The sequence below is a fragment of the Oncorhynchus mykiss genome, chromosome 20 (genome assembly GCF_013265735.2).
Source record: "Oncorhynchus mykiss isolate Arlee chromosome 20, USDA_OmykA_1.1, whole genome shotgun sequence".
Taxonomy (NCBI): Eukaryota; Metazoa; Chordata; class Actinopteri; order Salmoniformes; family Salmonidae; genus Oncorhynchus; species Oncorhynchus mykiss.
Window position 1 is genome coordinate 6599309 of NC_048584.1, and position 25480 is coordinate 6624788.

General features: G+C 41.4%; 1 protein-coding gene across 4 annotated transcripts; it reads left to right on the forward strand.

The window, feature by feature from the left end:
- Positions 1-276: 276 nt before the first annotated feature.
- LOC110498867 (zinc finger protein 420) lies at positions 277-25480 on the forward strand. 4 transcript variants are annotated; one of them, XM_021575537.2, is made up of 8 exons: positions 277-453; positions 2934-3011; positions 18461-18663; positions 18774-18875; positions 19030-19122; positions 21753-21863; positions 21971-22094; positions 22200-25480. In XM_021575537.2, exons 1-8 carry the CDS (start codon positions 426-428, stop codon positions 24650-24652), a joined length of 3192 nt encoding a protein of 1063 aa, XP_021431212.2. In that variant the 5' UTR covers positions 277-425; the 3' UTR covers positions 24653-25480. The 4 variants fall into 4 exon arrangements, with proteins under 4 accessions (XP_021431212.2, XP_036811553.1, XP_036811554.1 ...); XM_036955658.1 differs by having other exon boundaries at positions 2934-2996; XM_036955659.1 differs by lacking the exon at positions 2934-3011.

A 25480-nucleotide genomic window follows, 5' to 3' on the forward strand; every position in this document is an offset into this window, starting at 1 on the left:
AATCGGCTTCTTGGATGGATTATTTTGGCAAAGGAGAAATGCTCACTAGCAGGGATGTAAACACATTTGTGCATAGAATTTGAGAGAAAATAAGCTTTTTGGATGGAATATGTATGGAAAATGTCTGGGATATTCTATTTCAGCTCATGAAACCAACACTTTACAAATTACGTTTGTATTTTTGTTTAGTATACAGTATACCGAATAATTCTGAACATTTCGAAGTCCCAATTTTGGCAGGCAAGTTTCAAACTCTCGCGGGAATTTGACATCACTTCGACATAAATTGTATCCCTTCTAGCAACGACCTGCTTCCAAGGAGGAAGAGAAAAATATTTGGCGCTTCACATTCAAGAACTTTGATAAACCTTACAACGTCACCCCCAGTTCCTAAGTATAGACGTGACTGCAGCTTGGACCGCACGATGAGAGGACACGTTTCAGTAAAAAATGGTAAAATGCAGTACAATTTGTAATCATTCTGATCCTAGCTAGTTAGTACAGACAAGCTAACGTTAGCTTTAGTAGCTATTTAGCTAACGTTATCAGTTAAGTTCACTTCCTTTTCTATTTGCTAAGTTTAGGGAACAGTGCGGGTCAAATGGCTTTTTTTTAATCAGCGTATTCTCTTACCAAATAAATACAGCTAGCAAGTCATGTATTGGCAATATTATACTATTGGCTGACTGTTCCGACCTGATTTAGGCAGCAAATACATCTGAACCTCAGAGTTAGGCCGCGATCCTTTGCCAGGCGTTGCGGACGTATGCCAGATCTTACAACACCCGTAATGGTATTTTACTTATCAGCTAACCATTATGTTATAGCGATCTGTTGCCTGACTGCGCAGTCGATGACGTTGCATGCTACCATTGGTTGACGCATGTAATGCCTGAACAGGGAAACATACCTTTTTAAATGTTATTTATTTAACCTTGGTTATGAACGCAGGTTTAAAGTTCTAGTGAAGTGGGAAGGAGGTATTTAACACACAGGGAAAAATCCACCTGAACCCCCTCGAGCTGGTAATTACTACTAATTATCATTCCTGAGCTCTGACTTCTCCCACATGGTGTCCTTTGACTTCACCTATTAAGGAAATTACCTTACATTTTCAGCAGTTAAATGCAACAACAAAACATATAAAAATCTATGTTTTTGAACACTATAATTTGTTTACCAACATGATAGCAGTACTTTTAGTTTATGGTTGACGCAGCTTGTTGGTCATTAGCCAGATAGTGTTTCTCAATGAGTTCCAAGCACTTGCATTTATTAATTTTATTTAACTAGGTAAGTCAGTTAAGAACAGATTTTTATTTACAATGACTGCCTACCCCGGCCAAACCCTCACTGGGACGACACTGGGCCAATTGTGCACCACCTATGGGACTCCGAATCACTGCCTGTTGTGATACAGCCTGGTCTGTAGTGAAGCCTCTTGCACTGAGATGCAGTGCCTTAGACCGCTGCGCCACTCAGGAGCCCTGCAACCGACTGGTATATAGGACTTCCCACTTGGTTATGAACAGCAGTATTAATCTTTTATTTTTGTTATTTATTTCCCTTTAGAAATGCATGTAATAGGCCTCTGATTAGGTTTGCAGAACAATTTTCTGGAAATGTTGCAAAAATGCAAATTTGGGCTTTAATGGTAGGAAGAATGTGTGCTAAGAACCTGAAATACTATTAAAATCACATACAAATGGATCCAAAGCATTTACATGTGATGGAAATGGTATTTATATCTGAAATCAAGTCACATTTGGTCTGATAGCCAAATTGATCAACTTGACCAATCCCAATTTTTGTATTCCAATAAAAAAAAAATCAAATGAGAAACTAATTTGTATTTTGCAATCAAAAACATATTTTTTGAAAGGATCAACTATTTTGTGAATTTTCTATTTATGGAGGACACCTGTCTTACATCTAGTAATATTTGGGTTGTCTTTTCTGGCTTAATTTGGAGAGAACCTTCGATCTTACCACTTACCACTTAGAAGTTAGGTTGTCAATGGCAGTACTCTGAGCTCATAAACCACTCATTTTGTTTTAAAAATATATACTTATGTTCTTTTGATGTGTATGTAGCGGGGGCATCAATGTTGCTGTAAGTGTTTGCTTGTCCATATTTGTAGAATTTGGAAGCGACACAATCTAACTTGCCTATAAATATATGAATGTGGCCCTGTCTGTTTTACATCCCTTTAATACCAATGTTGTGTTTTTGCAAACACCTGCAAAAACTACCTCTAGCTTAGAATGTTTGTTCTTCAATTTATATTTTTCTATCTAATCATTACATCTTCAAGAAGAAAGGAAACATATTTAACATGTACTTGGCATGGATGTTCAACAACCTATGCTTGTATAGGGGACCAGTGATGTCAGACGAGTGGTAGGGATGTGCATCTTTCCCTTTCAAGATGTTTTGATAAGTATCTAGTAGTGATGCGTGTGCTGAAATGGATCATTCTAGGGTTTTTCTTTCATTCTTTTTAGTCTATCTGACATTAGTGAGTAAGCGTTAGGGCTTATCTGTAAGCGCCAAATAGCCTACAAGCCAAATGCTTTTGGGAATGGGCTTAAAAAGTTAGTCGATCCTCAGAGGCTAAAAGGACATGTCAGCGTTTCTTTCAATAAGAGAAAAGCTGCGAAGTAGAGAGTAGAAAGACTAGATGGCCAGAAATGTAATGTTTGGGAAAGATTTGGTGAAGTGGTAGAGGATGATAGCAGTGCTGGTTATGTGTGATTGTGAGGCACTATACAAATTCAACTGAAGTCTTATGACGGTGAACTGCAGTCAGGTCAAGACCCTGGTGAGGACGCAAATGAGCTTCCCTGAGATGGTTTCTGACAGTTTGTGCAGAGATTCTTCAGTTGTGCAAACCCACAGCTGTACAGGTGGCTGATTTTGGATTATCCCACAGGTGAAGAAGGCGGATGTGGAGGTTCTGGGCTGGCGTTGTCTGCAGTTGTGAGGCCAGCAGGAGGTACTGCCAAATTCTGTAAGACGATGTCGGAGGTGGCTTATGGTAGAGAAATTAACATTACATTTTCTGGCAATAGCTCTGGTGGACATTCCTGCAGTCAGCATGCCAATTGCACGCTCCCTCAAAACATGAGACGTCTGTGGTGTTGTGTGACAAAACTGCACATTTTAGTGGCCTTTTATTGCCCCCAGCACAAGGTGCACCTGTGTAATGATCATGCTGTTTAATCAGCTTTATATGGCACTTCTGTCAGGTGGATGGATTATCTTGGCAAAGGAGAAATGCTCACTAACAGGGATGTAAACAAGTTTGTGCACTACATTTGAGAAATAACCTTTGCATGGAAAATGTCTGGGCTATTTTATTTCGGCTCATGGAACATGGGACCAACGCTTGGTACCATGCGTTTTTATATTTTTGTTCAGTGTACATTTTCACTGGAACAGGAGTGGAGTGTTATTTCCGCATATTGAGAGAATGCGAATTAGCAGTCGGTACCTCTACCGACTGTCCCTATCATTATCAGCGTTGAACTTAATATGATAAGCTGATATTTAATATTTATCAGAAACATGTTGGGTCATTTTCACAGATTTCTATTTCCTTACAACGGGTCAAACTGATGTCATTTTGGAAATACTTGTTATTTTTTTGTATTGCGTTCTCTCCCGGTGCCTAAACATCTTTGCTCTGCGAAAGAAGCTGAGATGACAACTTTACCGACGTCAACTAGATTGACACATTCGTTCTATAAATTTAAAACATTATTCCTGGTGAGCAAGGATTTATTTAGTCTTTTAGGGCAACCTGTAATGACAGAAGAGAAGCTGCATGTATCTAATTATAGACAGTTGACTAACAAATTGAGAGCTTGGAACAAAGGTTCTATCTGCAAAAAGATGATTGAGATAATTGGCTTTCATGTTCTGAACTCTGTTTTCAGAAATTTGTCTTATTTTTTTTAATGTACTAACATGACTTGGGGGTAGCCTTGTTTTGTTCAATGGTCTGTCAATAACTCAATTGTTGAAATTATAAGCAGAAATGTATCTAAATTAGGCAAAAGAAAAATCACTGATTGTTCCAGCTCTGGCTGTAGCCTACAGCGCATTTCCTATATTTGTGGGTTAGGGTTTTGTGGGGGCCTCAGTTTTTCACTTACTTATATAGATGGGCCATTAGCAATTGGGTGCGGGTTAACAAAAAGCTGATTCGTGCATTGAACCGCATCGATTTGTTCTAACATTTGTTGCATGAACACATTCATTTTCCATTTATAGTTGTACAATCTGCTACTGGTGGAGCTCATGAGCTGGGCCTCTGTGCTGGATCTATCTGAGCTTGACTTCTGTGTAGGGCTGGGCGATTTCTATATTTTTTTTCATTAGATAACAATAATCATCACGATATTAATCAAATGTTTAAAAGGTAAACCCTTAAGTCATGAGCAAGAAAAAAAAAATGCATTAAAACTGTTAGACTAATGGCACATCAGTTTGTTGGGGTAGTTGTCTTACAAGCAAGAATGACAAGTCTGTCTACTGTCTCTAGCTTTAATGATAATTATCACTATTTTAATCAAGTGTTTAAAAGGTTAATTTCCGCTAAAGACTCAAGCCTGCCTGAATAAACCGAAGGCTTTCATGTTTCTTATTCATTGTCAGAAGTAGAACTCACAAATAACATTAACTCAATTTTTTTTTTTTTTTTAAGCTATAAAGCCTTACAAGTTATGAACAATAAATAAAATAATAGTGCAAGTCAATATGCATTATAACTAATGGCACATCACAGCTGAAGTTGGGGTAGTTGTCTTACAAGCAAGAAAGATAAGTCTGTCTACGGTCTCTGGCTTTAAAGCTGCCCTATGGCAGGTCACCATGATGCCACCTGTGCTAAAAACACTGAGGGTGAGCTGGTTGCAGGAATGCACAGGTAGCGCTTTGCCAGGTGGCTGACTTTGGGAAAGTTTTTTTTTGGGTGGATCTTCCACCAGTCCAGTGGATTGGTTTCACGGTCAGCATCAGTAGACTGAAGGTAGCAGCTGAGTTTTCAGTAAGACCTGTGGTGGTGTAGCATGGCTTTTGGAAAAATCTGCCCGGTGACTCTTTTTAGCTGGCAGTTGAGGTGAAGCAGCAGCAACGTCTCCCAGTGCTGGGCTTGGGTTTTCATGTCCCTCATTGACTATCTCTGAGACAGCTTTGCTTTTATGTGGCCCACCTTCGCTTTGATGTAATGTGTTTTAAACCGAGGGTCGACCAACGAGCCTTTGTCCAGGAAGTCATCTGTGGCTAGGTCGTCATATTTCTCTTGCAGATAGTCCATGACCAAAATTTTGATGGTTTGGGTGAGCTCTGTTTCACCATCATCAGGTTTGACTTGAGTCCCCAGGAGGCGAGGGCGTCAATGAGCTCCTCTGCTATAGCTTCACCCGTGTGGTTGTCAGGAAAGTGTGATGTTTGAAGGCATTTATTTAGAAGATTCCACTCTTTGTCAATATAGTGTATAGTAAGGATAATATAAGGCTCTGATGTGCGACTAGACCACAGATTGGTAGTAGTAGCAAAATACGTCATCTGTCTTGAGCTTTTCCTCAACTATTTCTCTACACTTGCCGTTGAGTTTAGGCAGTGCAGTGTGAGAGAAATGTTTGCGGCCAGGGAACATGTACCCGAGGTCAATTAAATTGATGAACCTCTTGAAACCTTTGACTGCTAATTGGTAGCATGTCCTTAGCAATGCAATGCATAATAGCATTTGATGTCTTTTCGATGTTTGCTCGTAAGGCATAAACGCTGTCAGCGTTGACTGCTTCGGGGGAACATCCCTAGATTGGCTGGTGCTTGGTTTTATCAATACCGTAGCTCAAACTTTCTGCATGTTATGAAGAGTGATTTTGCTTCAGATTGTGGAAAAGGTTTGTTGTATTACCAGACTTGGTAGCCACCTGTCTACGGCACAATTTGCACCCAACATTGCTCTGCTCTTTGTCGGACTTCAAAAAGCCAAACCACTTCCAAATAACTGAAACAGTTTAACCCTTTTTATCAATTTCTTTGTTGGAAGCTGCTCCTTCTCCATGGCTCAGTGCCGCTGTTTTTGCCTACATCATTCATTTTTCGTGCTTAAGTGGCTACTCCATCACTCAAGGTGCTAAGTGGTTTTTAGTGGGCGTATACCTTTCCACGTGCATGTTGTCACTTCTCTGCACGTTCCTGCTGCTTCAGAGGTGAAATGGACTGCTGTACCTAATTATTCTATATCAACATTATCAAATTAATATTAATGTTTTTATATTGTTATTGAGGGAAGTAATTCCCTCTAATTATTGATTTATCTCCCAGCCCTACTTCTGCGTGTGTAAATGGTGTACGCTCAGTGGCAAGTTTAACCTCTGGGATATGTGGGACACTTGCGTCCCATCCCACCTGGCCAAAAGCCAGGGAAAATGCAGAGCGCCAAATTCAAATGAATTACTATAAAAATTGTAACTTTCATTAAATCACAAATTATCTGAGGATGGCACCTCCGTAAACAAAAGAGAGAAAGCATATTTTAACCCTGCAGGTGCGACACAACGCAGACATAAAAATATAATTAATGCCTTACCTTTGACGAGCTGCTTTTATTGGCACTCCAATATGTCCCATAAACATCACAAATGGTCCTTTTGTTCGATTAATTCTGTCTATATATCCAAAATGTCTTTATTTGGCGCATTTGATTGATCCAGAAAAACACCGGTTCCAACTTGAGCAACGTGACTACAAAATATCTCAAAAGTTACCTGTAAACTTTGCCAAAACATTTCAAACTACTTTTATAATACAACTTTAGGTATTTTTTAACGTAAATAATCGATTAAATGGAAGACGGGATGATCTGTGTTCAATACAGGAAGAAAACAAACTGAAGCATGCTTTCTGGTCATGCGCCTCTATCTAACAGTACACTTCAAGTGACCCTCGTTCAAGATGGCCGTACTTCTTCATTACACAAAGGAATAACCTCAACCAATTTCTAAAGACTGTTGACATCCAGTGGAAGCGATAGGAACTGCAAGAAGGACCCTTAGAAATCTGGATTCCCAATGAAAACCCATTGAAAAGAGTGACCTCAATAATCAAAACAAAAATCTGAATGGTTTGTCCTCTGGTTTTTTTCTGCTAAATAAGTTCTGTTATACTCAGACATGATTCAAACAGTTTTAGAAACTTCAGAGTGTTTTCTATCCAAATCTACTAATATGCATATCTTATATTCTGGGGATGGGTAGCAGGCAGTTGAATTTGGGCATGCATTTCATCCGTATGTGAAAATACTGCCCCCTGTCACCAAAAAGTTTAAAAAAAAAATGTAAAAAAAAAAATATATATAATATTATTTTTTAAATTTGTAAACTTCTATTAGATACACCACCCCGTTCATGAAAATGGTTAGTTCCTATAGACCGTGAGTCATTTATAAAGCATGCAGACAGGCATTCAGTTACTGTTCGGTGGAATGTTAGAATGGGCTAAATGAATGACCTAGGCATACTATGTAGGCAGTTTATCGGAGCCGTAAAGGAGATTAGGCATCTACCACTCCACTACCACTGTCAGATTAGGGGGGCAATATAGCTTTTTTTTTTTTTTTTTTTGTCCCCTTCACTTTGGTTCTGAAATCACCATCACCCACTAATTAACTTGGCACTTTTGCAGATATTTATCCTATACAAATTAGCTATGAATAGCTAATGCCTATACACGGAGTGTACAAAACGTTAGGGACACCATCCTAATATTGAGTTGCACCCCCATTTGCCCACAAAGCAGGTAACCTACTGGTTAGAGCGTTGGGCCAGTAACTGAAAGGTTGCTAGATCGAATCCCCGAGCTAACAAGGTAAAAATCTCTCGGTCTGCCGCTGAACAAGGCAGTTAACCCACTGTTCCTTGGCCGTCATTGTAAATAAGAATTAGCTCTTAACTGACTTGCCTAGTTAAATAAATAATTTTTTTGCATGGATTCTACAAGGGGTCAAGTGTTACACAGGGATGCTAGTACCTGTTGACTATATGCTTTCCACAGTTGTCAAGTTGGCTGGATGCCTTTTGGGTCGTGGACCATTCTTCATACACAGGAAACTGAGTGTGGAAAGACCCCGCAGCATTGCAGTTCTTGACGCACTTAAACCGGTGCGCATGGCACCATATTTGTTCAAAGGCATTTAAATATTTTCAAGCCCATTCACCCTCTGAATGGCACACATGCACAATCCATGTCTCAATTGTCTCGAGGCTTAAAAATCCTTTAACCTGTCCTCCCCTTCATATACACTGCTTTGAAGTGGATCATAGCTTTCACCTGGTTAGTCTGTCATGAAAAGAGCGGACTGAACACAGCGGTGCAGATCACTTCAAGATAAAAACGTAATATTCAAACTCTGACTAAATATTAGCACTTCACATACTCATGGGTAATAACCTTCAATCTGGATAACACATTTCTCTAGCCTTATTTATCTACCAAAATAAACCAACCAAACATGTCTGAGAATCATGGAGAACCAATCCCCAAAAGAACACGAGACTCCTCAACGGACAGACGATTTATGCTTTTTCACCACCCGGAATGCTAAGGGTGGAAACCGATCTGATGATAAACTGGGCATACTTGAATTAGTCGTTGAAGGCGAGCCTCCAAGATGAGTGACACAAGCTGTGACAACGAAGGAAACGGACAAGCTAAAAGGTACATTCAATAAGATGGAAACGGACGTTTAATGAACTTCAAAAAGGAGAACATCTTTGAGAGAAGCCTTGACATACAGACAAGATCTATGAGAGAGAATCTGTTACTTACTGGTATCAAAGAAAAAGGTGCAAATCGTGGTGAAAGAATTCTTTCTTAGTGCTGCAGATCCCAGACGATGTTGTAGACAAAATCCAACTCTGAACATGTACACCGTTTAGGACTGGGATATGAGCACCCAATCATTGCCAATGTTTTTTATTTATTTTTAAATAACTGGTTAAAAGCCTGGGTAAAAGACACACTGGCATGGATGATCAGTTTCTGACAGAAGGTGCAGAACGGTGCAAAGTTCTGCACCCACTCTTCAAGGAGAATAGATTAAAAGGGAAATGTGTAGCTCTCATAGTCGATAAACTGTATATTGATAACATAATGTTCACACACCCATACTACTCCATGGCTATTCTAAATATTTAAGTTCCCATGGAGTTGAACAATGGAACACCCAATACTATCCATGGAAGGGATTGTAATAAAAATGGGGAAACCAAAATACAATAAAGAAATAAGCTACAACTACGCCATTCAAGCAATGTTATAACATAATTAGTATTTGACTTATCTATTTATAAAATATAAATATTAAGATTTCATTAGAAGAAAGGATAATTAACTAAATAATACATCAAGTATTAGGAACTGGGGAAAAAAAAGTACTCAATCAACATGGTAGGGATAAGAACACTGCATAAAAAGCACAGTATGTGCAGGTGTATTGTGATGCAAGGTAGGGTGTGTTTTTGCGTTTGGAAAAGTGTGGAGTTAAGTGAGTGAAAAAGGAAAATGGTTGCGAATACCAGAGCTTATGTCTGCGAGCAGGGCTTGTTTATTTTTATTTTTTATTTTACCTTTATTTAACTAGGCAAGTCAGTTAAGAACAAATTCTTATTTTCAATGATGGCCTAGGAACAGTGGGTTAACTGCCTGTTCAGAATGACAGATTTGTACCATGTCAGCTCGGGGATATGAACTTGCAACCTTTCGGTTACTAGTCCAACGCTCTAACTACTAGGCTACCCTGTGAGAGCTATTTACATTTTGTGCAGATATGGGTTATACATTTTAAAATGTAGTTTAGTTATTGTCCTATCATGATGGAACAGTCCCCAACCCTATACCCTAGACACCCACCTGAGCGACCCATACACTAAGGAGAAGTCCTTCTGTTTTATGGGCCTACTGTAAGTAGCCTATACACAGCCAAAACAAAGAAATTCAGAGACCCACTAAAGCACCACCCCCTCAAGATCTGCCTGGCAATGTTGGTCCTACAAAGCCAAAGGGGGAGAAACTCCCTTAAGGACTCGTGAGAGGCGACGGTCAAGAGCAACGCATCCTCCGAAACACAAAACCCAACCAAGCTGCACTGCTTCTTGACACAATGCCCACTTAACCCGGAAGCCAGCTGCACCAATGTGTCGGAAGAAATACCGTACACCTGGTGACCATGTCAGCATGCACTGCGCCCGGCCTGTCACTAGAGTCGCTAGTGCGCGATGGGACAAGAACATCCCTGCCGGCCAAACCCTCCACTAACCCGGATGATGCTGAGCCATTTGTGCGCCGCCCCATGGGTCTCCCTGTCGCGACCAGCTGCGTCAGAGCCTGGACTCGAGCCCAGAATCTCTAGTGGCACAGCTAGCACTACAATGCAGTCAGTGCCTTAGACCACTGCGCCACTCGGGAGGCCCGTGTGATTTCAACAGTTTTTTTAAATTAACATTTGTCTTTGGATAATTTCTAACATTCCAACCTCGTTTAGCATGATCTATTAAATGATGGCCACTGTCAATGACGGACTTTTATTTTGAAGTCTAATTGCAAAGTCCACTATTGTGGCTAGCTTCACAGATGGGTCCGACCACCATTAATCAAATAAGAACTGTCTTATGAATTTGGGTTATTTTAGATGACACCTAGCTATATAGTTAGCTAGCTAACTATATAGCTACTGAAACACATGTCGTTTTGCTATGTTTTTGGGGAAGAACATTGTTTGCATCCATGAGCTAGCTAGTTTTTATTTTATGACCAGCACTGTATATGTGGATATATTGAAGCAACATCTCAAGGCATCAGTCAGGAAGTTAAAGCTCGGTTGCAAATGGGTCTTCCAAGTGGATAATGACCCCAAGCATACTTCCAAAGGTGTGGTAAAAGCCAACAAATTCAAGGTATTGGAGTGGCCATCAAAGCCCTGACCTCAATCCCATACATTTGTGGGCAGAACTGAAAAAGTGTGTGCGAGCAAGGAGGCCTACAAACCTGACTCCGTTACACCAGCTTTGTCAGGAGGAATGGGCCACAATTCACCCATTTTATTGTGGGAAGCTTGTGGAAGGCTACCTGAAATGTTTGACCCAAGTTAAACAATTTAAAGGCAATACGACCAAATAATTGAGTGTATGTAAACTTCTGACTCACTGGGAAGGAGATTAAAAAATTAAAAGCTGAACTCATTCTCTCTTCTATTATTCTGACATTTCACATTCTTAAAATGAAGTTTTGATCCTAACTGAACTAAGACGGGGAATTTTTACTTGGATTAAATGTCAGGAATTGTGAAACTGAGTTTAAATGTATTTGACTAAGGTGTATGTAAACTTCCGACTTCGCTGTATCTAGGCAAGTCAGTTATGAACCAATTCTTATTTACAGTGATTGCCTACCCCGGCCAAACCCGGACAACGCTGGGTCAATTGTGCGCCACCCTATGGGACTCTCAATCACGGCCGGATGTGATACCGCCTGGATTCGAACCAAGGACTCTAGTGATGCCTCTTGCACTGAGATGCAGTGCCTTAGACCGCTGTGTGTGTGAACTATTTAACTGTACTAGAATGCTTATATGGCCGCATAAAAATACATTTAAAAAATCAGTGTTTTTTTTTTGGCAAGGGAAGTATCGGCCAAAAATGTATTATCTTTTGGCGGCACTGTGCTCTTTTCAAAGGATGTGTCCCATATGTATGTTTACAGGAAACGCATTCAACAATTTTAGATGACGTTTTGTGGGAAAAAGACTGGAGGAGTTGCAAAATATACTTCTCCCATGGGCAAAAAAAATCGAAAGGATCGACTATTAGCAACTTTGATCTGAGTGTGAAAATTGTCCAAACAGATCTGCAAAGTAGATGGATGATTTAAGTATGTTATTGAACCATGAACAGATATGGCTCATTAATAGTGGATGATATTGCCACTTCTTTTTGCCATATGTTCAATCGAAGCCTACAATAAAGTGTGTGCCCTCAGGCCTGGGGGGAAGCTATAGTCATTCTGCTACCAAAGAATAGTAAAGCCCCCTTTACTGACTCGAACAGCTGACCAATCAGCCTGTTACCAACCCTTTGTAAACTTCTGGAAAAAATGGTGTTTGACCAGATACAATGCTATTTCATAGTAAAGAAATTAAGACTTTCAGCACGCGTATAGGGAAGGACACTCGACGAGCACAGCACTTACAAAAATGACTGATTGGCTGAGAGAAATTGATAAAATGATTGGGGGGAGCTGTCTTGTTAGACTTCAGTGCAGCTTTTGACATTTTTGATCATAGTCTGCTGCTGGAAAAATGTATGTGTTGTGGCTTTACATCCCCTGCTATAAAGAGTTACTTGTCTAACAGAACAGAGGTTGTTCTTTAATTGAGTCCTCTACCACATAATCCAGGTAGAATAAGGAATTCCCCAGGGTAGCTGTTTAACTCTAACGACATGCCACTGGCTTTGAGTAAGGCCAGTGTGTCTATGTATGCGGATGACTCAACGCTATACACGTCAGCTACTACAGTTACTGAAATGACTGCAACACTTAACAAAGAGCTGCAGTTATTTTCGAAATTTGTTGCAAGGAATAACTTTAATTTTTTCCATCAACCTAGAAATTCTGCCAAAAGAATTTCCTGAAACTTGTTACAAATGTAGTCGCCCATGGTTCACCAAATGTATTTTGAGGCAAAGTACTTAAAGCACTTTTTTTTCTTCCCGTATCTCCCCATCTCCACTAACTGAAGATAATTGTAAATATAAAGATCTAGTCCATTTGAAAAAAATGGAGGCCTCTTACAAATTTGAGCAAAGTGCATAGAATTAAAAGCTATTGTTGGATATTATTAATCCTAATCGGTCAGTTTTTTGCATGGATGATACATTGGAGATAATATAAGACAAGTACTGGAAACAATAGAACACTGAAATCTAGGAAACCTGGCTTTCTATTCATAGCTGACTTTTGAAAAGGCTGTTGATAAAGTATGACTGGAATTTACTTTATAAATGTCTGGAATATTTCAATTTAGGTGCATCTCTTATGAAATGGGTTAAAGTTATGCATTTTGTATTTATCATGGATCCCGATCAGCTACTCTTCCTGGGGTCCAGCAAAATTTTAAGGCAGTTTATACAAATTTAAAACATTACAATACATTCAGATTTCACAACACACCGTGTGCCCTCAGGCCCCAACTCCACCACTACCACATATCTACAATGCTAAATCTGTGTGTGTGCACACAGAAGTTTACCGGTTGATTGGTCGGTTATTTGAGCCAGTAAAGGGGGCTTTATTATTCTTGGGTAGCGGAATGACTATCTTCCCTCTAGGCCTGAGGGCACACGCTCTCTAGTAGGAATACATTGAAGATGTGGCAAATAGGAGTGGCAATATCGTCTGCTATTATCTTCAGTAATTTTCCATCTAGATTGTCAGACCCTGGTGGCTTGTCATTCTTGATAGACAACATTTTTTTTCACCTCTTCCACACTAACTTTACGGAATTCAAAAGTACAATTCTTGTCTTTTCATAATTTGGTCCGATATACTTGGATGTGTGGTGTCAGTGTTTTGTTGCTGGCACGTCATCCCTATGTTTGTTTCTTGCCAATGAAAAAGTCATTAAAGTAGTTTGCAATATCAGTGGGCTTTGTGATGAATGAGCCATCTGATTCAATAAAATGGGGTGGAAGAAAAAGTAGGTGGGCGTGAGTTCCCCAGTAGGTGGGCGTGAGTTCCCCAGTAGGTGGGCGTGGGTTCCCCAGTAGGTGGGCGTGAGTTCCCCAGTAGGTGGGCGTGAGTTCCCCAGTAGGTGGGCGTGAGTTCCCCAGTAGGTGGGCGTGAGTTCCCCAGTAGGTGGGCGTGAGTTCCCCAGTAGGTGGGCGTGAGTTCCCCAGTAGGTGGGCGTGAGTTCCCCAGTAGGTGGGCGTGGGTTCCCCAGTAGGTGGGCGTGGGTTCCCCAGTAGGTGGGCGTGGGTTCCCCAGTAGGTGGGCGTGGGTTCCCCAGTAGGTGGGCGTGGGTTCCCCAGTAGCTTATGTAGGTTTGCTACTTGCTTGCTAAGAGTAGCTACTTCGCTCCTGTCGTCCTCTGCAAGGAGTTGCTACATTGAAAGTCAATGCAGGCCACATTGTCTTGGAACAAAACAAAGTAAACGCAGCTCCTGCAACGTTGGAAACGTTCCATAGTGGCCACCGTTTGAGACAGCCGAGCCAGCTAGGCTAGCTGGGCTTTCACGCCTCTCCCCCTATATGGAATCTGGCAGGATCCCGGGACCGATAGCAGCGCTCACAGCAATTTAGCCCAACAGACGTAGGATTCAAAATAAAAGTATATAAAAACACTTCCAGCTTTTAAACCGAGGTCTTTTAGTTCAGGTTTCAGCGTTCAACAACAAACATACGCCTCGTAACCCTAGGTGTAAAATAGTAATTAATGTCTACTTAAAGTATTAAACTGTCAAGAGGAGCAAAACAAGTTTGTTCACGATCAGCATATCTATTTAGTATGGCCATCAATGTTGATATTAATTGTTGGTTCTGATTTTAATAGCTAAGGGCTTAAAAACAAAGGTCATTGTATGCTGATTCATGCTTTCTTTTAAATCCACAATTTGGATCCCTCCACAGCTCTCTAATAGAGGATCTAGATACTTTTTACAACCAAATTATGATATGCATCGGATCACCAAAAAATAAAATGTTTACTGTGTAGTTAATCAGACCATTTTATTGGTATTCTACATATCCTGAAAGAAATGATCTTACTACAATAAATGATCTTACAACAAACAGGTCAGATTTTGCTACCATGAAAAGGAAAATACCTGTATTTGTGGAAAAATCACCCTGATTCACTCTATAGTCATATCTCAGTTGACCTATTTGCTTATGGTCTTGCCTACATATAACGACTTGTTTTTAAAATTATTTTATGAGCAAAGAATACTCACTTATTTGGAACGGCAGGCCAGACTATTTCAACTGGGCATTTTATATAATTAATGTGAATTCGGTGGGCAGAAATTATTAAATATTAAAGCATTAGACCTTTCACTGAAGGTTTCAGTCATACAAAAGTTATTCTTAAATCCGAACTGGTTCTCCTAGCAAGTTAGGGTGAGACATTACTATGTTCAAGAATGGCCTTTTTCCTTTTATTCAGATTACAACCTCTCACTTTCAGGTATTTGAAAAGGAAATCATCTTTCAAAATATATCTTTTTAAAACGAGCCATAGAAAGTTTGTTGCAATTTCAGTTTAACCAGAAAAGACAGAACAAATAATACAACAAATATTGTGGTTAAACTCGTCATCTTTGTAAGGGATATCATAAATAGGACTGGTGGCGTTGTCACACATGCAGCTAATAAAAAATATATGGACATGTTTACCAAAATTACAACCAACTAATTGCAGCATTCCCGCAAAAATGGAAGAGGCAAGTAGAAGGGGGAGAAAGTAAAGAAGTTGTCTGTCGCCCTTCATTAAAGACCAAAATTGGTTTATATTTTGTTTGTTTTTATAAAGTATACCGGCTTCATTTAAGGACCAAAAAATTGGCAGCTGTGCCATATCCTCTTTCCTATTTTGCCATTTATAAGTTCATTAGAGTTACCAGCCTCAGAAATTGCAGCCCCAATAAATGCTTCAGAGTTCAATTAACAGACATCTCAACATTAACTGTTCAAAGGAGACTGCGTGAATCAGACCTTCATGGTCGATTTGCTGCAAAGAAACTACTACTAAAGGACACCAATAAGAAGAGACTTGCTTGGGCCAAGAAACATGAGCAATGGACTTAGGACCGGTGGTATTTTGTCCTTTTGGTCTGAGTCCAAATTTGAGATTTTTGGTTCCAACCGCCATGTGTTTGTGTGACGCAGACTAGGTTAACGGATTATCTCTGCATGTGTGGTTCCCACCGTGAAGCATGGAGGTGGTGTTATGGTGTGTGGGTGCTTTGTGGTGATGCTGTCTGTGATTTATTTAGAATTCAAGGCACACTTAACCAGTATGGCTACCACAGCATTCTGCAGCGATATGCCATGCCATCTGGTTTGGGCTTAGTGGGACTATCATTTGTTTTTCAACAGGACAATGACCCAAAACACACTTCCTGGCCGTGTAAGGGCTATTTGACCAATAAGTAGAGTGATGGAGTGCTGCATCAGATGACCTGGCCTCCACAATCACCCGACCTCAACCCAATTGAGATGGTTTGGGATTGGTTGGACCGAAGAGTGACGGAAAAGCAGTCAGCAAGTGCTCAGCATATGTGGGAACTCCTTCAAAACAGTTGGAAAAGCATTCCAGGTGAAGCTGGTTGAGAGAATGCCAAGAGATGGCAAAGATGTCAAGGCAAAGTGTGGCTACTTTCGAAGAATCTCAAATAATGCTTTGGTTACTACATGATTCCATGTGTTATTTCATAGTTTGTCTTCACTATTATTCTACAATGTAGAAAATTGTAAAAAAACTAACTTGGATGAGTAGGTGTGTCCAAATGTACGACTGTACTGTGTGTCTATATTATAACAACATATATTGGGGATTGGAAATGATGCAATTACATTGATGGAAGCTACAATCTATCTGTGCTATTTAAGCTGATCTGACCCCCCCCCCAAAAAAACATGTTTAGTACAACTTTGGATTTCACCTCCCCATCTTGAAATCAAATGGAAGTTTGGAAGTTGAGCTTCTTTTCACCTCCCGCTTTGGCCATGCAGTCTGCCTTGAAAAAGTGATTCCTCGTCATGGAATTATCAACTTTACCCTGTTTATCTAAAAATGACCATATACACTTTGTATAAAGCTAAACTTGTCGATGGTGAATCAAATCTATTGTAAGCTCCTTTTCAGCAGGTAGGATATGTCTCTGGTAAAACACAATTTTCGAAAGCACCAAGATAACAATTGCAGCTTTCAAAACAACTCAACTCTGGGGGGGGAATAGCTCCGACTGGGGAAAAATCGTTGGTCATTCAACTCGAAATTCCAAGTCAACTCTGGTATATTTCTAGAGATCGGACATTCCGACCGGAAGATTACCAACATGATTTGACCTTGTATTTTTCCCGAGTTGCCATTTGTCTTGAAAGCACCCCAAAATCTAGACAACGACATGGGTCAGTCAACTAATAAAACCTAATATAATGCAAGCCATTGTCACATTTGAGTGCTGAAGGTGCCATGCAGATGATCAGGCTGCCTGCATTGCGTTGGGCATAGTGCGCAGTTTGACTATGTTACTGATATTCCCTAGGGTTGTTCGGCATGCAAAATGATATGAAGATCACTGAGTATCAACACCGTTCTATCCTGAGTCTGACCCTGAAGGAAAGAATGCATGAGTTGTCACAAAATATTTCGTATTTTAGGTAGGTAGGAAACCTACGTCAGCAAAACATTTGAGTGAATTGGTGATTTGCAACGCTATAATACATTTTTCCGACTGACGCATGCTAAATTTGGATCGGTTTGGGGTCCGTGGACCGACGCAGTACTCTCAAACATTTGCATCGGAGACTGATGTGTATTGTTAAAGCTGTAAGGATTCACCGAGTGGACATGTTTCTAATGTTTGAGGCTATTGATGCCACAAATATACTGACACACAACAAATACTATTAATGGATACACCTGGGTCTAAGGAGATACACTATGTAATGTTTGACTTTTGTTTTGTTTAGGGCCTATACAGGATGTAATTTAGGAAACTTGTTTTTCCAATGTTGGGTCTCAGGGTTAAGGTGGACAGTGCAGGGCGGGATATGGCAGGGAAAACTTACCTCAGTCCAGAGATGGAAGATGTCGCTGTCCTTCTAATTATCCTAAATTGAAGATTGAAATACTGCTAGTTTGTAATTAAACTGCCTTTTTCATCCTCATGCTAGGTAGCAAAGGCCATTTTGGGATAGCCCATATAACTTTGTGCTGAACAACAAAGGAGCCTGATTGTCTGACTATCCTTTGTTGCTCAACGCAACGTGCCATTCTAAAATAGCTGCTGTGGCTTCTGCTACCTAGCATGAGGACAAAGGCAGTTTAATTAAAAACTAACAGTATTTCAATCTTCTTGATGTCATTTTGGATAATGGGATAAATAGGAGTATGGCGACATCTTCCATCTCTGGATGAGGTACGTTTTCTCAGTCATATCCTGCGCCGGCTCCACACTTCCCTCATTTTGGCAGCCGTGCGTTCTGACCTGAAAGTTTTTGTATTTATTGCCTGAATCTCAGGTCAGAACGATCTGGCTAGTATTGGCTCAAACACATTTTCTTTTTACCATTAGCACCCCTTTTTGCATTGTTCAACCCTGACTGTAACTGAATCAATTGTAACAAAAGGCATTGCTGTCCTCATTAAAACCAAATGCTCTATTTCAGTTCCCCCTCTTCCTCTCCCCGCTCTGCGCCTCATGGTCCCACCACTGCGCCTGGTCTCAGCAGCCATCTGGCAAACGATCCAGCAGAGTCACGTGATGGATTATGGGATGCTGGAGGAGTTTGTTACCATGGTCACAGATGTGGTTCCAGAGCTTCTGAATGACAGTCAGAGGGCCCAACTTATTCTGGGTCTTCGAGCACGGGTGAGAGGGAGGGACGGAACTAGTGCTCTTGTGCGGAAAGATGAGATTAACATATTTAGTCATGCATGTCTTCCCCTCTACATTTTCTGACTTGGATGCTCTGCTTTCAGCTGGTCCTGGAGTTGTGTCGCTCGAAGCCGTTCACAGACCTCCAGACCATTCAGCCACACCTGGACAGGATAAAGACCCTTACACCTCTCTGGGGGACACAGGTGAGCTCCTCACGGGCAGAGAATCCGCTAATGTCTGTCGGTCATAAATATTTCTGATATGACTGATCCATTAGGTCAAACATATGCAGCATAAATGAAAAGCTATCATTTAGGATGTCCTGATTTAAGGCAACATTTATATTCTGTGTTTAAGGCGGATGCAGAGGTGGGATTATCTGAATCCAGCTTCCTGGGGCTGGTTCAAACCCTTCTGAAAGACCCAGATGAGAGGGAACATTTCTTCCAGGTCAGTGGGTATGGAATAGTTGTCAGTTCCATGTGACTGCTGTATGTTTCCACAAATGAAAAATCCCAGGAGATTATTTAATAGATGGCTTATATTCCTTTACTCATAGGAATATGAGTAAAAATATAATCCTGACCAACCTGCCTTCTAAATACACCTCTGCTGTCTTCAACCAGGATTTCAGCGATCACTGCCTCATTGCCTGCGTCCGTAATGGGTCCGCGGTCAAACGACCACCCCTCATCACTGTCAAATGCTCCCTAAAACTCTTCAGCGAGCAGGCCTTTCTAATCGACTTGGTCCGGGTATCCTGGAAGGATATTGACCTCATCCCGTCAGTAGAGGATGCCTGGTTGTTCTTTTAAAAGTGCTTTCCTCACCATCTTAAATAAGCATGCCCCGTTCAAAAAATGTAGAACTAAGAACAGATATAGTCCTTGCTCTATAGTCCTTGCTCTTGACCAGCACAAAAACATCCTGTGGCATACTGCATTAGCATCAAACAGCCACCGCGATATGCAACTTTTCAGGGAAGTTAGGAACCAATATACACAGGCAGTTAGGAAAGCAAAGGCTAGCTTTTTCAAACAGAAATTTGCATCCTGTAGCACAAACTCCAAAAAGTTCTCGGACACTGTAAAGTCCATTGAGAATAAGAGCACCTCCTCCCAGCTTCCCACTGCACTGAGGCTAGGAAACACAGCCACCACTGATAAATCTACAATAATCGAGAATTTCAATAAGCATTTTTCTACGGCTGGCCATGCTTTCCACCTGGCTCCCCCATTTCACCTTCACCCAAATCCAGATAGCTGATGTTGTGAAAGAGCTGCAAAATCTGTACCCCTGCAAATCAGCTGGGCTAGACAATCTGGACCTTCTCTTTCTAAAATTATCTGCTGCAATTGTTGCAACCCCTATTACTAGCCTGTTCAACCTCTATTTCATATCGTCTGAGGTCCCTAAAGATTGGAAAGATGCCGCGGTCATTCCCCTCTTCAAAGGGGGAGACACTCTTGACCCAAACTGTTAGACCTATATCCATCCTGCCCTGCCTTAAGTCTTCAAAAGCCAAGTTAACAAACAGATCACCGACCATTTCGAATCCCACCGTACCTTCTCCGCTATGCAATCTGGTTGCCGAACTGGTTATGGGTGCTGCTCAACCATGCTCAAGGTCCTAATCGATATCATAACCGCCATCGATAAGAGACAATATTTTGCAGCCGTATTCATCGACCTGACCAAGGCTTTCGACTCTGTCACTCACCGCATTCTTATCGGCAGACTCAACAGCCTTGGTTTCTCAAATGACTGCCTCTCCTGGTTCACCAACTACTTCTCTGATAGAGTTCAGTGTGTCAAATCGGAGGGCCTGTTGTCCGGACCTCTGGCAGTCTCTATGGGGGTGCCACAGGGTTCAATTCTTGGGCCGACTCTTTTCTCTGTATACATCAATGATGTCGCTCTTACTGCTGGTGATTCTCTGTTCCACCTCTACGCAGACGACACCATTCTGTATACTTCTGGCCCTTCTTTGGACACTGTGTTAACTAACTTCCAGATGAGCTTGAATGCCATACAACTCTCCTTCCGTAGCTTCCAACTGCTTTTAAATGCAAGTAAAACTAAATGCATGCTCTTCAACCGATAGCTACTCGCCCGTCTAGCATCACTTCTCTGGATGGTTCTGACTTAGAATATGTGGACAACTACAAAACCTAGGTGTCTTGTTAGACTGTAAACTCTCCTTCCAGACTCGCATTAAGCATCTCCAATCCAAAATTAAATCTAGAATCGGCTTCCTATTTCACAACAAAGCATCCTTCACTCATGCTGCCAAACATACCCTTGAAAATCTGACTGTCCTACCGATCCTTGACTTTGGTGATGTCATTTACAAAATAGTCTCCAAATCTCTACTCAGACTACATCCAATTTGCTATCACAGTGCAATCCGTTTTGTCACCAAAGCCCCATATACTACCTACCACTGCGACCTATGCTCTCGTTGGCTGGCCCTCGCTTCATATTCGTCGCCAAACCCACTGGCTCCAGGTCATCTATAAGTCTTTGCAAGGTAAAGCCCTGCCTTATCTCAGCTCACTGGTCACCATAGCAGCATGTGCTCCAGCAGGTATATTTCACTGGTCATCCCCAAAGCCAACTTTTCCTTTGGCCACCTTTATTTCCAGTTCTCTGCTGCCAATTAGAAAAATCACGGCAGCTGGAGACCCATATCTCCCTCACTAACTTTAAGCATCAGCTGTCAGAGCAGCGTACCGATCATTGCACCTGTACACAGCCAATCTGTAAAGAGCCCACCCAACTACCCCCATCCCCATGTTATTTATTTTTTGCTCCTTTGCACCCCAGTATCTCTACTTGCACATCTATCACTCCAGTGTTTAATTGCTAAATTGTAATTATTTCTATGGCCTATTTATTGCCTGTATATATACTTTTCTATTGTGTTATTGACAGTACGTTTGTTCATCCCATGTGTTAATCTGTTCTTTTTGTTGCACTGCTTTGCTTTATCTTGGCCAGGTCGCAGTTGAATATGAGAACTTGTTCTCAACTGGCCTACCTGGTGAAATAATAATACAATTTTAAAAACTCTGTTTTAGGATGTTTTTCCTGTAGAATTTGGTTCCAGTTATGATGCAGCCATACAGAAACTCATGTGGCAATTCCTTTCGAGACTGGAGAAGCTACTTCCTGTGTCAAACTTCCAACAGGTACTAGTAGAAATACAATTATATAGAGGAACCATGGGCTTGACACTTACGCAATATTGTGAATTCTACCTATATTCCTTCTAACTCTGTATTCCTCATTGTGTCAGGCTGCCTTGCTGCTCAGCGACTCCCCCTCTCTTCTTGAGGAATGTGTTGAGTCAGTGTCTCACCCTCAGCAGCTGAAAACTCTGCTTCAGTACCACAGAGACCTTGGCCAGCTGGACAACCATGGTAAGCAATTTCACAGGACCCGTATAGATGTTTGCTTTTCTTCTGTAGGGACAAAAACATTTTCACTATTCAAAGTTTCTTTCATTTATCCTCTTCCCTTTCTAGATACTCTGTCTTCTTCCGATGGGGACTGCATTCTCTCAGCTCTCTGTCTCCCTCCAGTAGAAAGGGTGGTGATTGCAACTGAACAGACAGATTCAGAAACACACGTATCATCCTTGAATGTCTTTATAGATACATTCACCAAAGAGTTGGAGGTGGACTCTGCAACACTGGCAAAGTACACAGAGATGGAACCCGGGACAAATATGGACGTAATAGCAGAGGATAGGGTGGAATGTAAGAGAAAGGAAAAAGCATCCTCAGTTATTAATGAAGAGGATAATTCAGAGTTTGCTGAGACTGAAGAGGTGGAACCAGTCTTGGTTTTAGGGGAAGATGGGAAGATGGCACCTTTAATCAAAACCAATAAACTCAAAGGGCTCAAAAGAGACAGAAATGACACCGGTGGCATGCCTGATGGAAAAAAACACCGAACACCTAGCCCTCCACAAATGAAAAGCATAGACCTGTCTGATACGATCATATCGTCCATGCTTCACAAGCCCTCAGTGGAGCTACAAAGGATTGACACCGCTAACCTGACGTTGCCCTTAGAACCAGTGAGAAGAAACAGGGGTCGTAAGATGAAGACATTGCTAGCACGAGAATTGAAGCAAACCAAAACTGAATTTTCAGAACAGAAAAAACGTGTCTGCAAGAGGGTTAAAACACCCCAAAACCCCAATATGTGCACAGTGTGTGGACGTGTCTTATCCCGCTTTTCAGACATGAAAAAGCACATGCAAACCCATAAGAACGGTCGCACCTATCAGTGTCGCAATTGTCAGAAGACTTTCAAGCACTTGTACACTTTGCAAACTCACAGAAAGTCATGTCTATTTGGAACTGGGCAACAAGAGGAGATTCCCTCTGTAGAGGGCAGTAGTGTTCCGTTTACTATGTGTGAGGCAGAATTCGCACAATCCTCAATAGACCGTAGAACATGCATGGTGTGCGGCAAGATTGTGCATCGCATTGGATACTTGAGTACCCACATGAAGATTCACTCTGCGAATCGTCACTATTCACTCGGAGAAGCGAAAGCAGTCCAGAAAGCATCACCTGAGGGAGAAGACACCGAGCCGTCCAGTGGTGTTACTCTTGAGGACAGTGACTCATCCTCCACCAGTACTCCCCAGGACCCATCTTACGACCCAGAACTCAGCCAGATCAAAAGACCAAAGTGCTCCAGCACAGCAAAGAAGTCAAACCGAAAAACCTTCCAAAAACCAAAACATATGTGCTGTATTTGTGGTAAATACGTGACTGCTGGAGCCTTTGAGTATCACATGAGAACTCACTCAGGCGAGCGCCCTTTCTCCTGCCCTCATCCTCAGTGTGGGATGAAGTTCATACACAGCGGAGGTTTGCGGGTCCATCTCAGACGCTATTGCAAGGTTCGGACAGTTGACGCTGCTGAGCTCGACAGCTTCAACATACGTTTTGAGTGTGACAAATGTGAGAAGACATTCACGATCCAATCAAAACTGAGGAAACACAAACTTATCCACGGCCCGCTCTACTGCACAGGGTGCAGGAAGGTATTGCCTGACTTAGAAACTTTAACCAGACACAAGCTTTGGCACAGGCCCGTTCAGTGCAGCATGTGTGAGGAGAGCTTCATGCTCACAAACCTCAGAACACACTATCTGGATGTCCATAAGTTCAGCGGACCGTTCGTCTGCACCCACTGTCCAAAAAGCTACAAGAAGTTCCATTCCCTCATCAAACACGAGATGGTTCACACCGGGAACCTCCCCTTACAGTGCTCCCAGTGTCCAAAGAGATTCATCTACAATTACGACCTAGTTGAACACGAGAAAAGGCACTCTGACGACAGGCCTTGTCTCTGCTGGGAGTGTGGCAAGGCCTTCTGTACCAACATTGACCTGAAACAACACATGCAGAATAGCCACGGTGAAAAATCCACAGAGTGTCGTTTCCCGTGTCGCCATTGTGGGAAACCCTTCAGGCTTAGTAATTCCCGTGCGAACCATGAGAAGACTAAGCATGGTGGGGTGCGCTACCCGTGTACGTACTGTGGCAAGCAGTTTGTTTGTGCAAATGCATTGAAAAGGCATGATCTGATTCACACGGGGGAGAGACCTTTTAAATGCAACCATAAGAGTTGTGATAAGGCTTTCAGGTCGAGAGCTGAACTGAGGATACACACGAGATACCATACTGGAGAACGGCCGTTCAAGTGCAACGTCTGTGGAAAGGGCTTTGTTCAAGCCAATTATCTCACTACGCACTACCGGACTCATACAGGAGAAAAGCCGTATTCATGTTCCGTCTGTGACAAAAGCTTTAACTACCATGACTCCTTGAAGAGACACATGTCTACACACTCAAACGAGAAGCCTTATAAATGCTTGGACTGTGGAAAAGCTTTCGAACGTAAAACTCTGCTGAATGTACATAAACGATCATGTACATCATTATTGAAATGTTAATAATCCCTCCTTCCCCCCAATTGTGCTTTAATGTAACAAGATGTACATTTGATAAGATTGTGGCCTGAGTGCATTTCCCACTTTATTTTTGTAATTTTTTTGTTGTGGCCAGTCAATGTTTCCCCTTTTCAAATAACTACAGTTATGCGAGAAAAGTCTAATTGAAACTAAATAAAAGTAGAATAAAATACTTGGTTATGGTTTTGTATAACACTGTTCTTTCAGTTCCTCTCCTTGTCTCAACCTGGTTAGCCATTTCACATCGGCTACTGTTGCCGAAAGGCTGGCAATTGGCGATATTGAGTTGTTTCATCTTACCGTCCAAAAGGAATCTATGCAAGTAGATTCGTAATGAAAGTATGCATACTTTCTATTTTTTTTCACCTTCTCGCCATTAGATTGAGGAAATCCATACCGTTGCAGCCTGAATGGAGAATGTTTTATGTACAAACCAGCCCACAGGATATGAGTGTACCGGCTGCATAAATTCCCTTTGGATTATAAGATAAAACTACTCAAAATCGCTATCTGCTGGCCTTTGGACTATAGATTGTTTTCGTGATGTTACCTAAACCATGTGCGTGCTTCCATGGTGCAGAAGTCAGCGTGTTGTGATTCTGGATGGCTAGCAAGAATGACAAACTGCCATGTGGGGTGGGGTATCGTAAGTGGCTCGTTTCATCTTGTTATTGATAACATGTCTTGTTTTGACTGATTTAATATCAATGCTAATGTGGCTAAGTTGATTAGCTAGCTAGCTAAATAACTGTAGTGATATGAGAGAAGTGCTTATTGTGCAAATGTTTTCAATAAACATTGGAGATGAAA

Coding starts and splice junctions, on each gene's coding strand:
- LOC110498867 (XM_036955657.1), top strand. CDS start 16,241: ATGACCTGGCCTCCACAATCACCCGACCTCAACCCAATTGAGATGGTT. Junction 18,664..18,773: donor TTCTGGGTCTTCGAGCACGG/GTGAGAGGGAGG, acceptor CTCTGCTTTCAG/CTGGTCCTGGAGTTGTGTCG. Junction 21,864..21,970: donor CTGTGTCAAACTTCCAACAG/GTACTAGTAGAA, acceptor TCATTGTGTCAG/GCTGCCTTGCTGCTCAGCGA.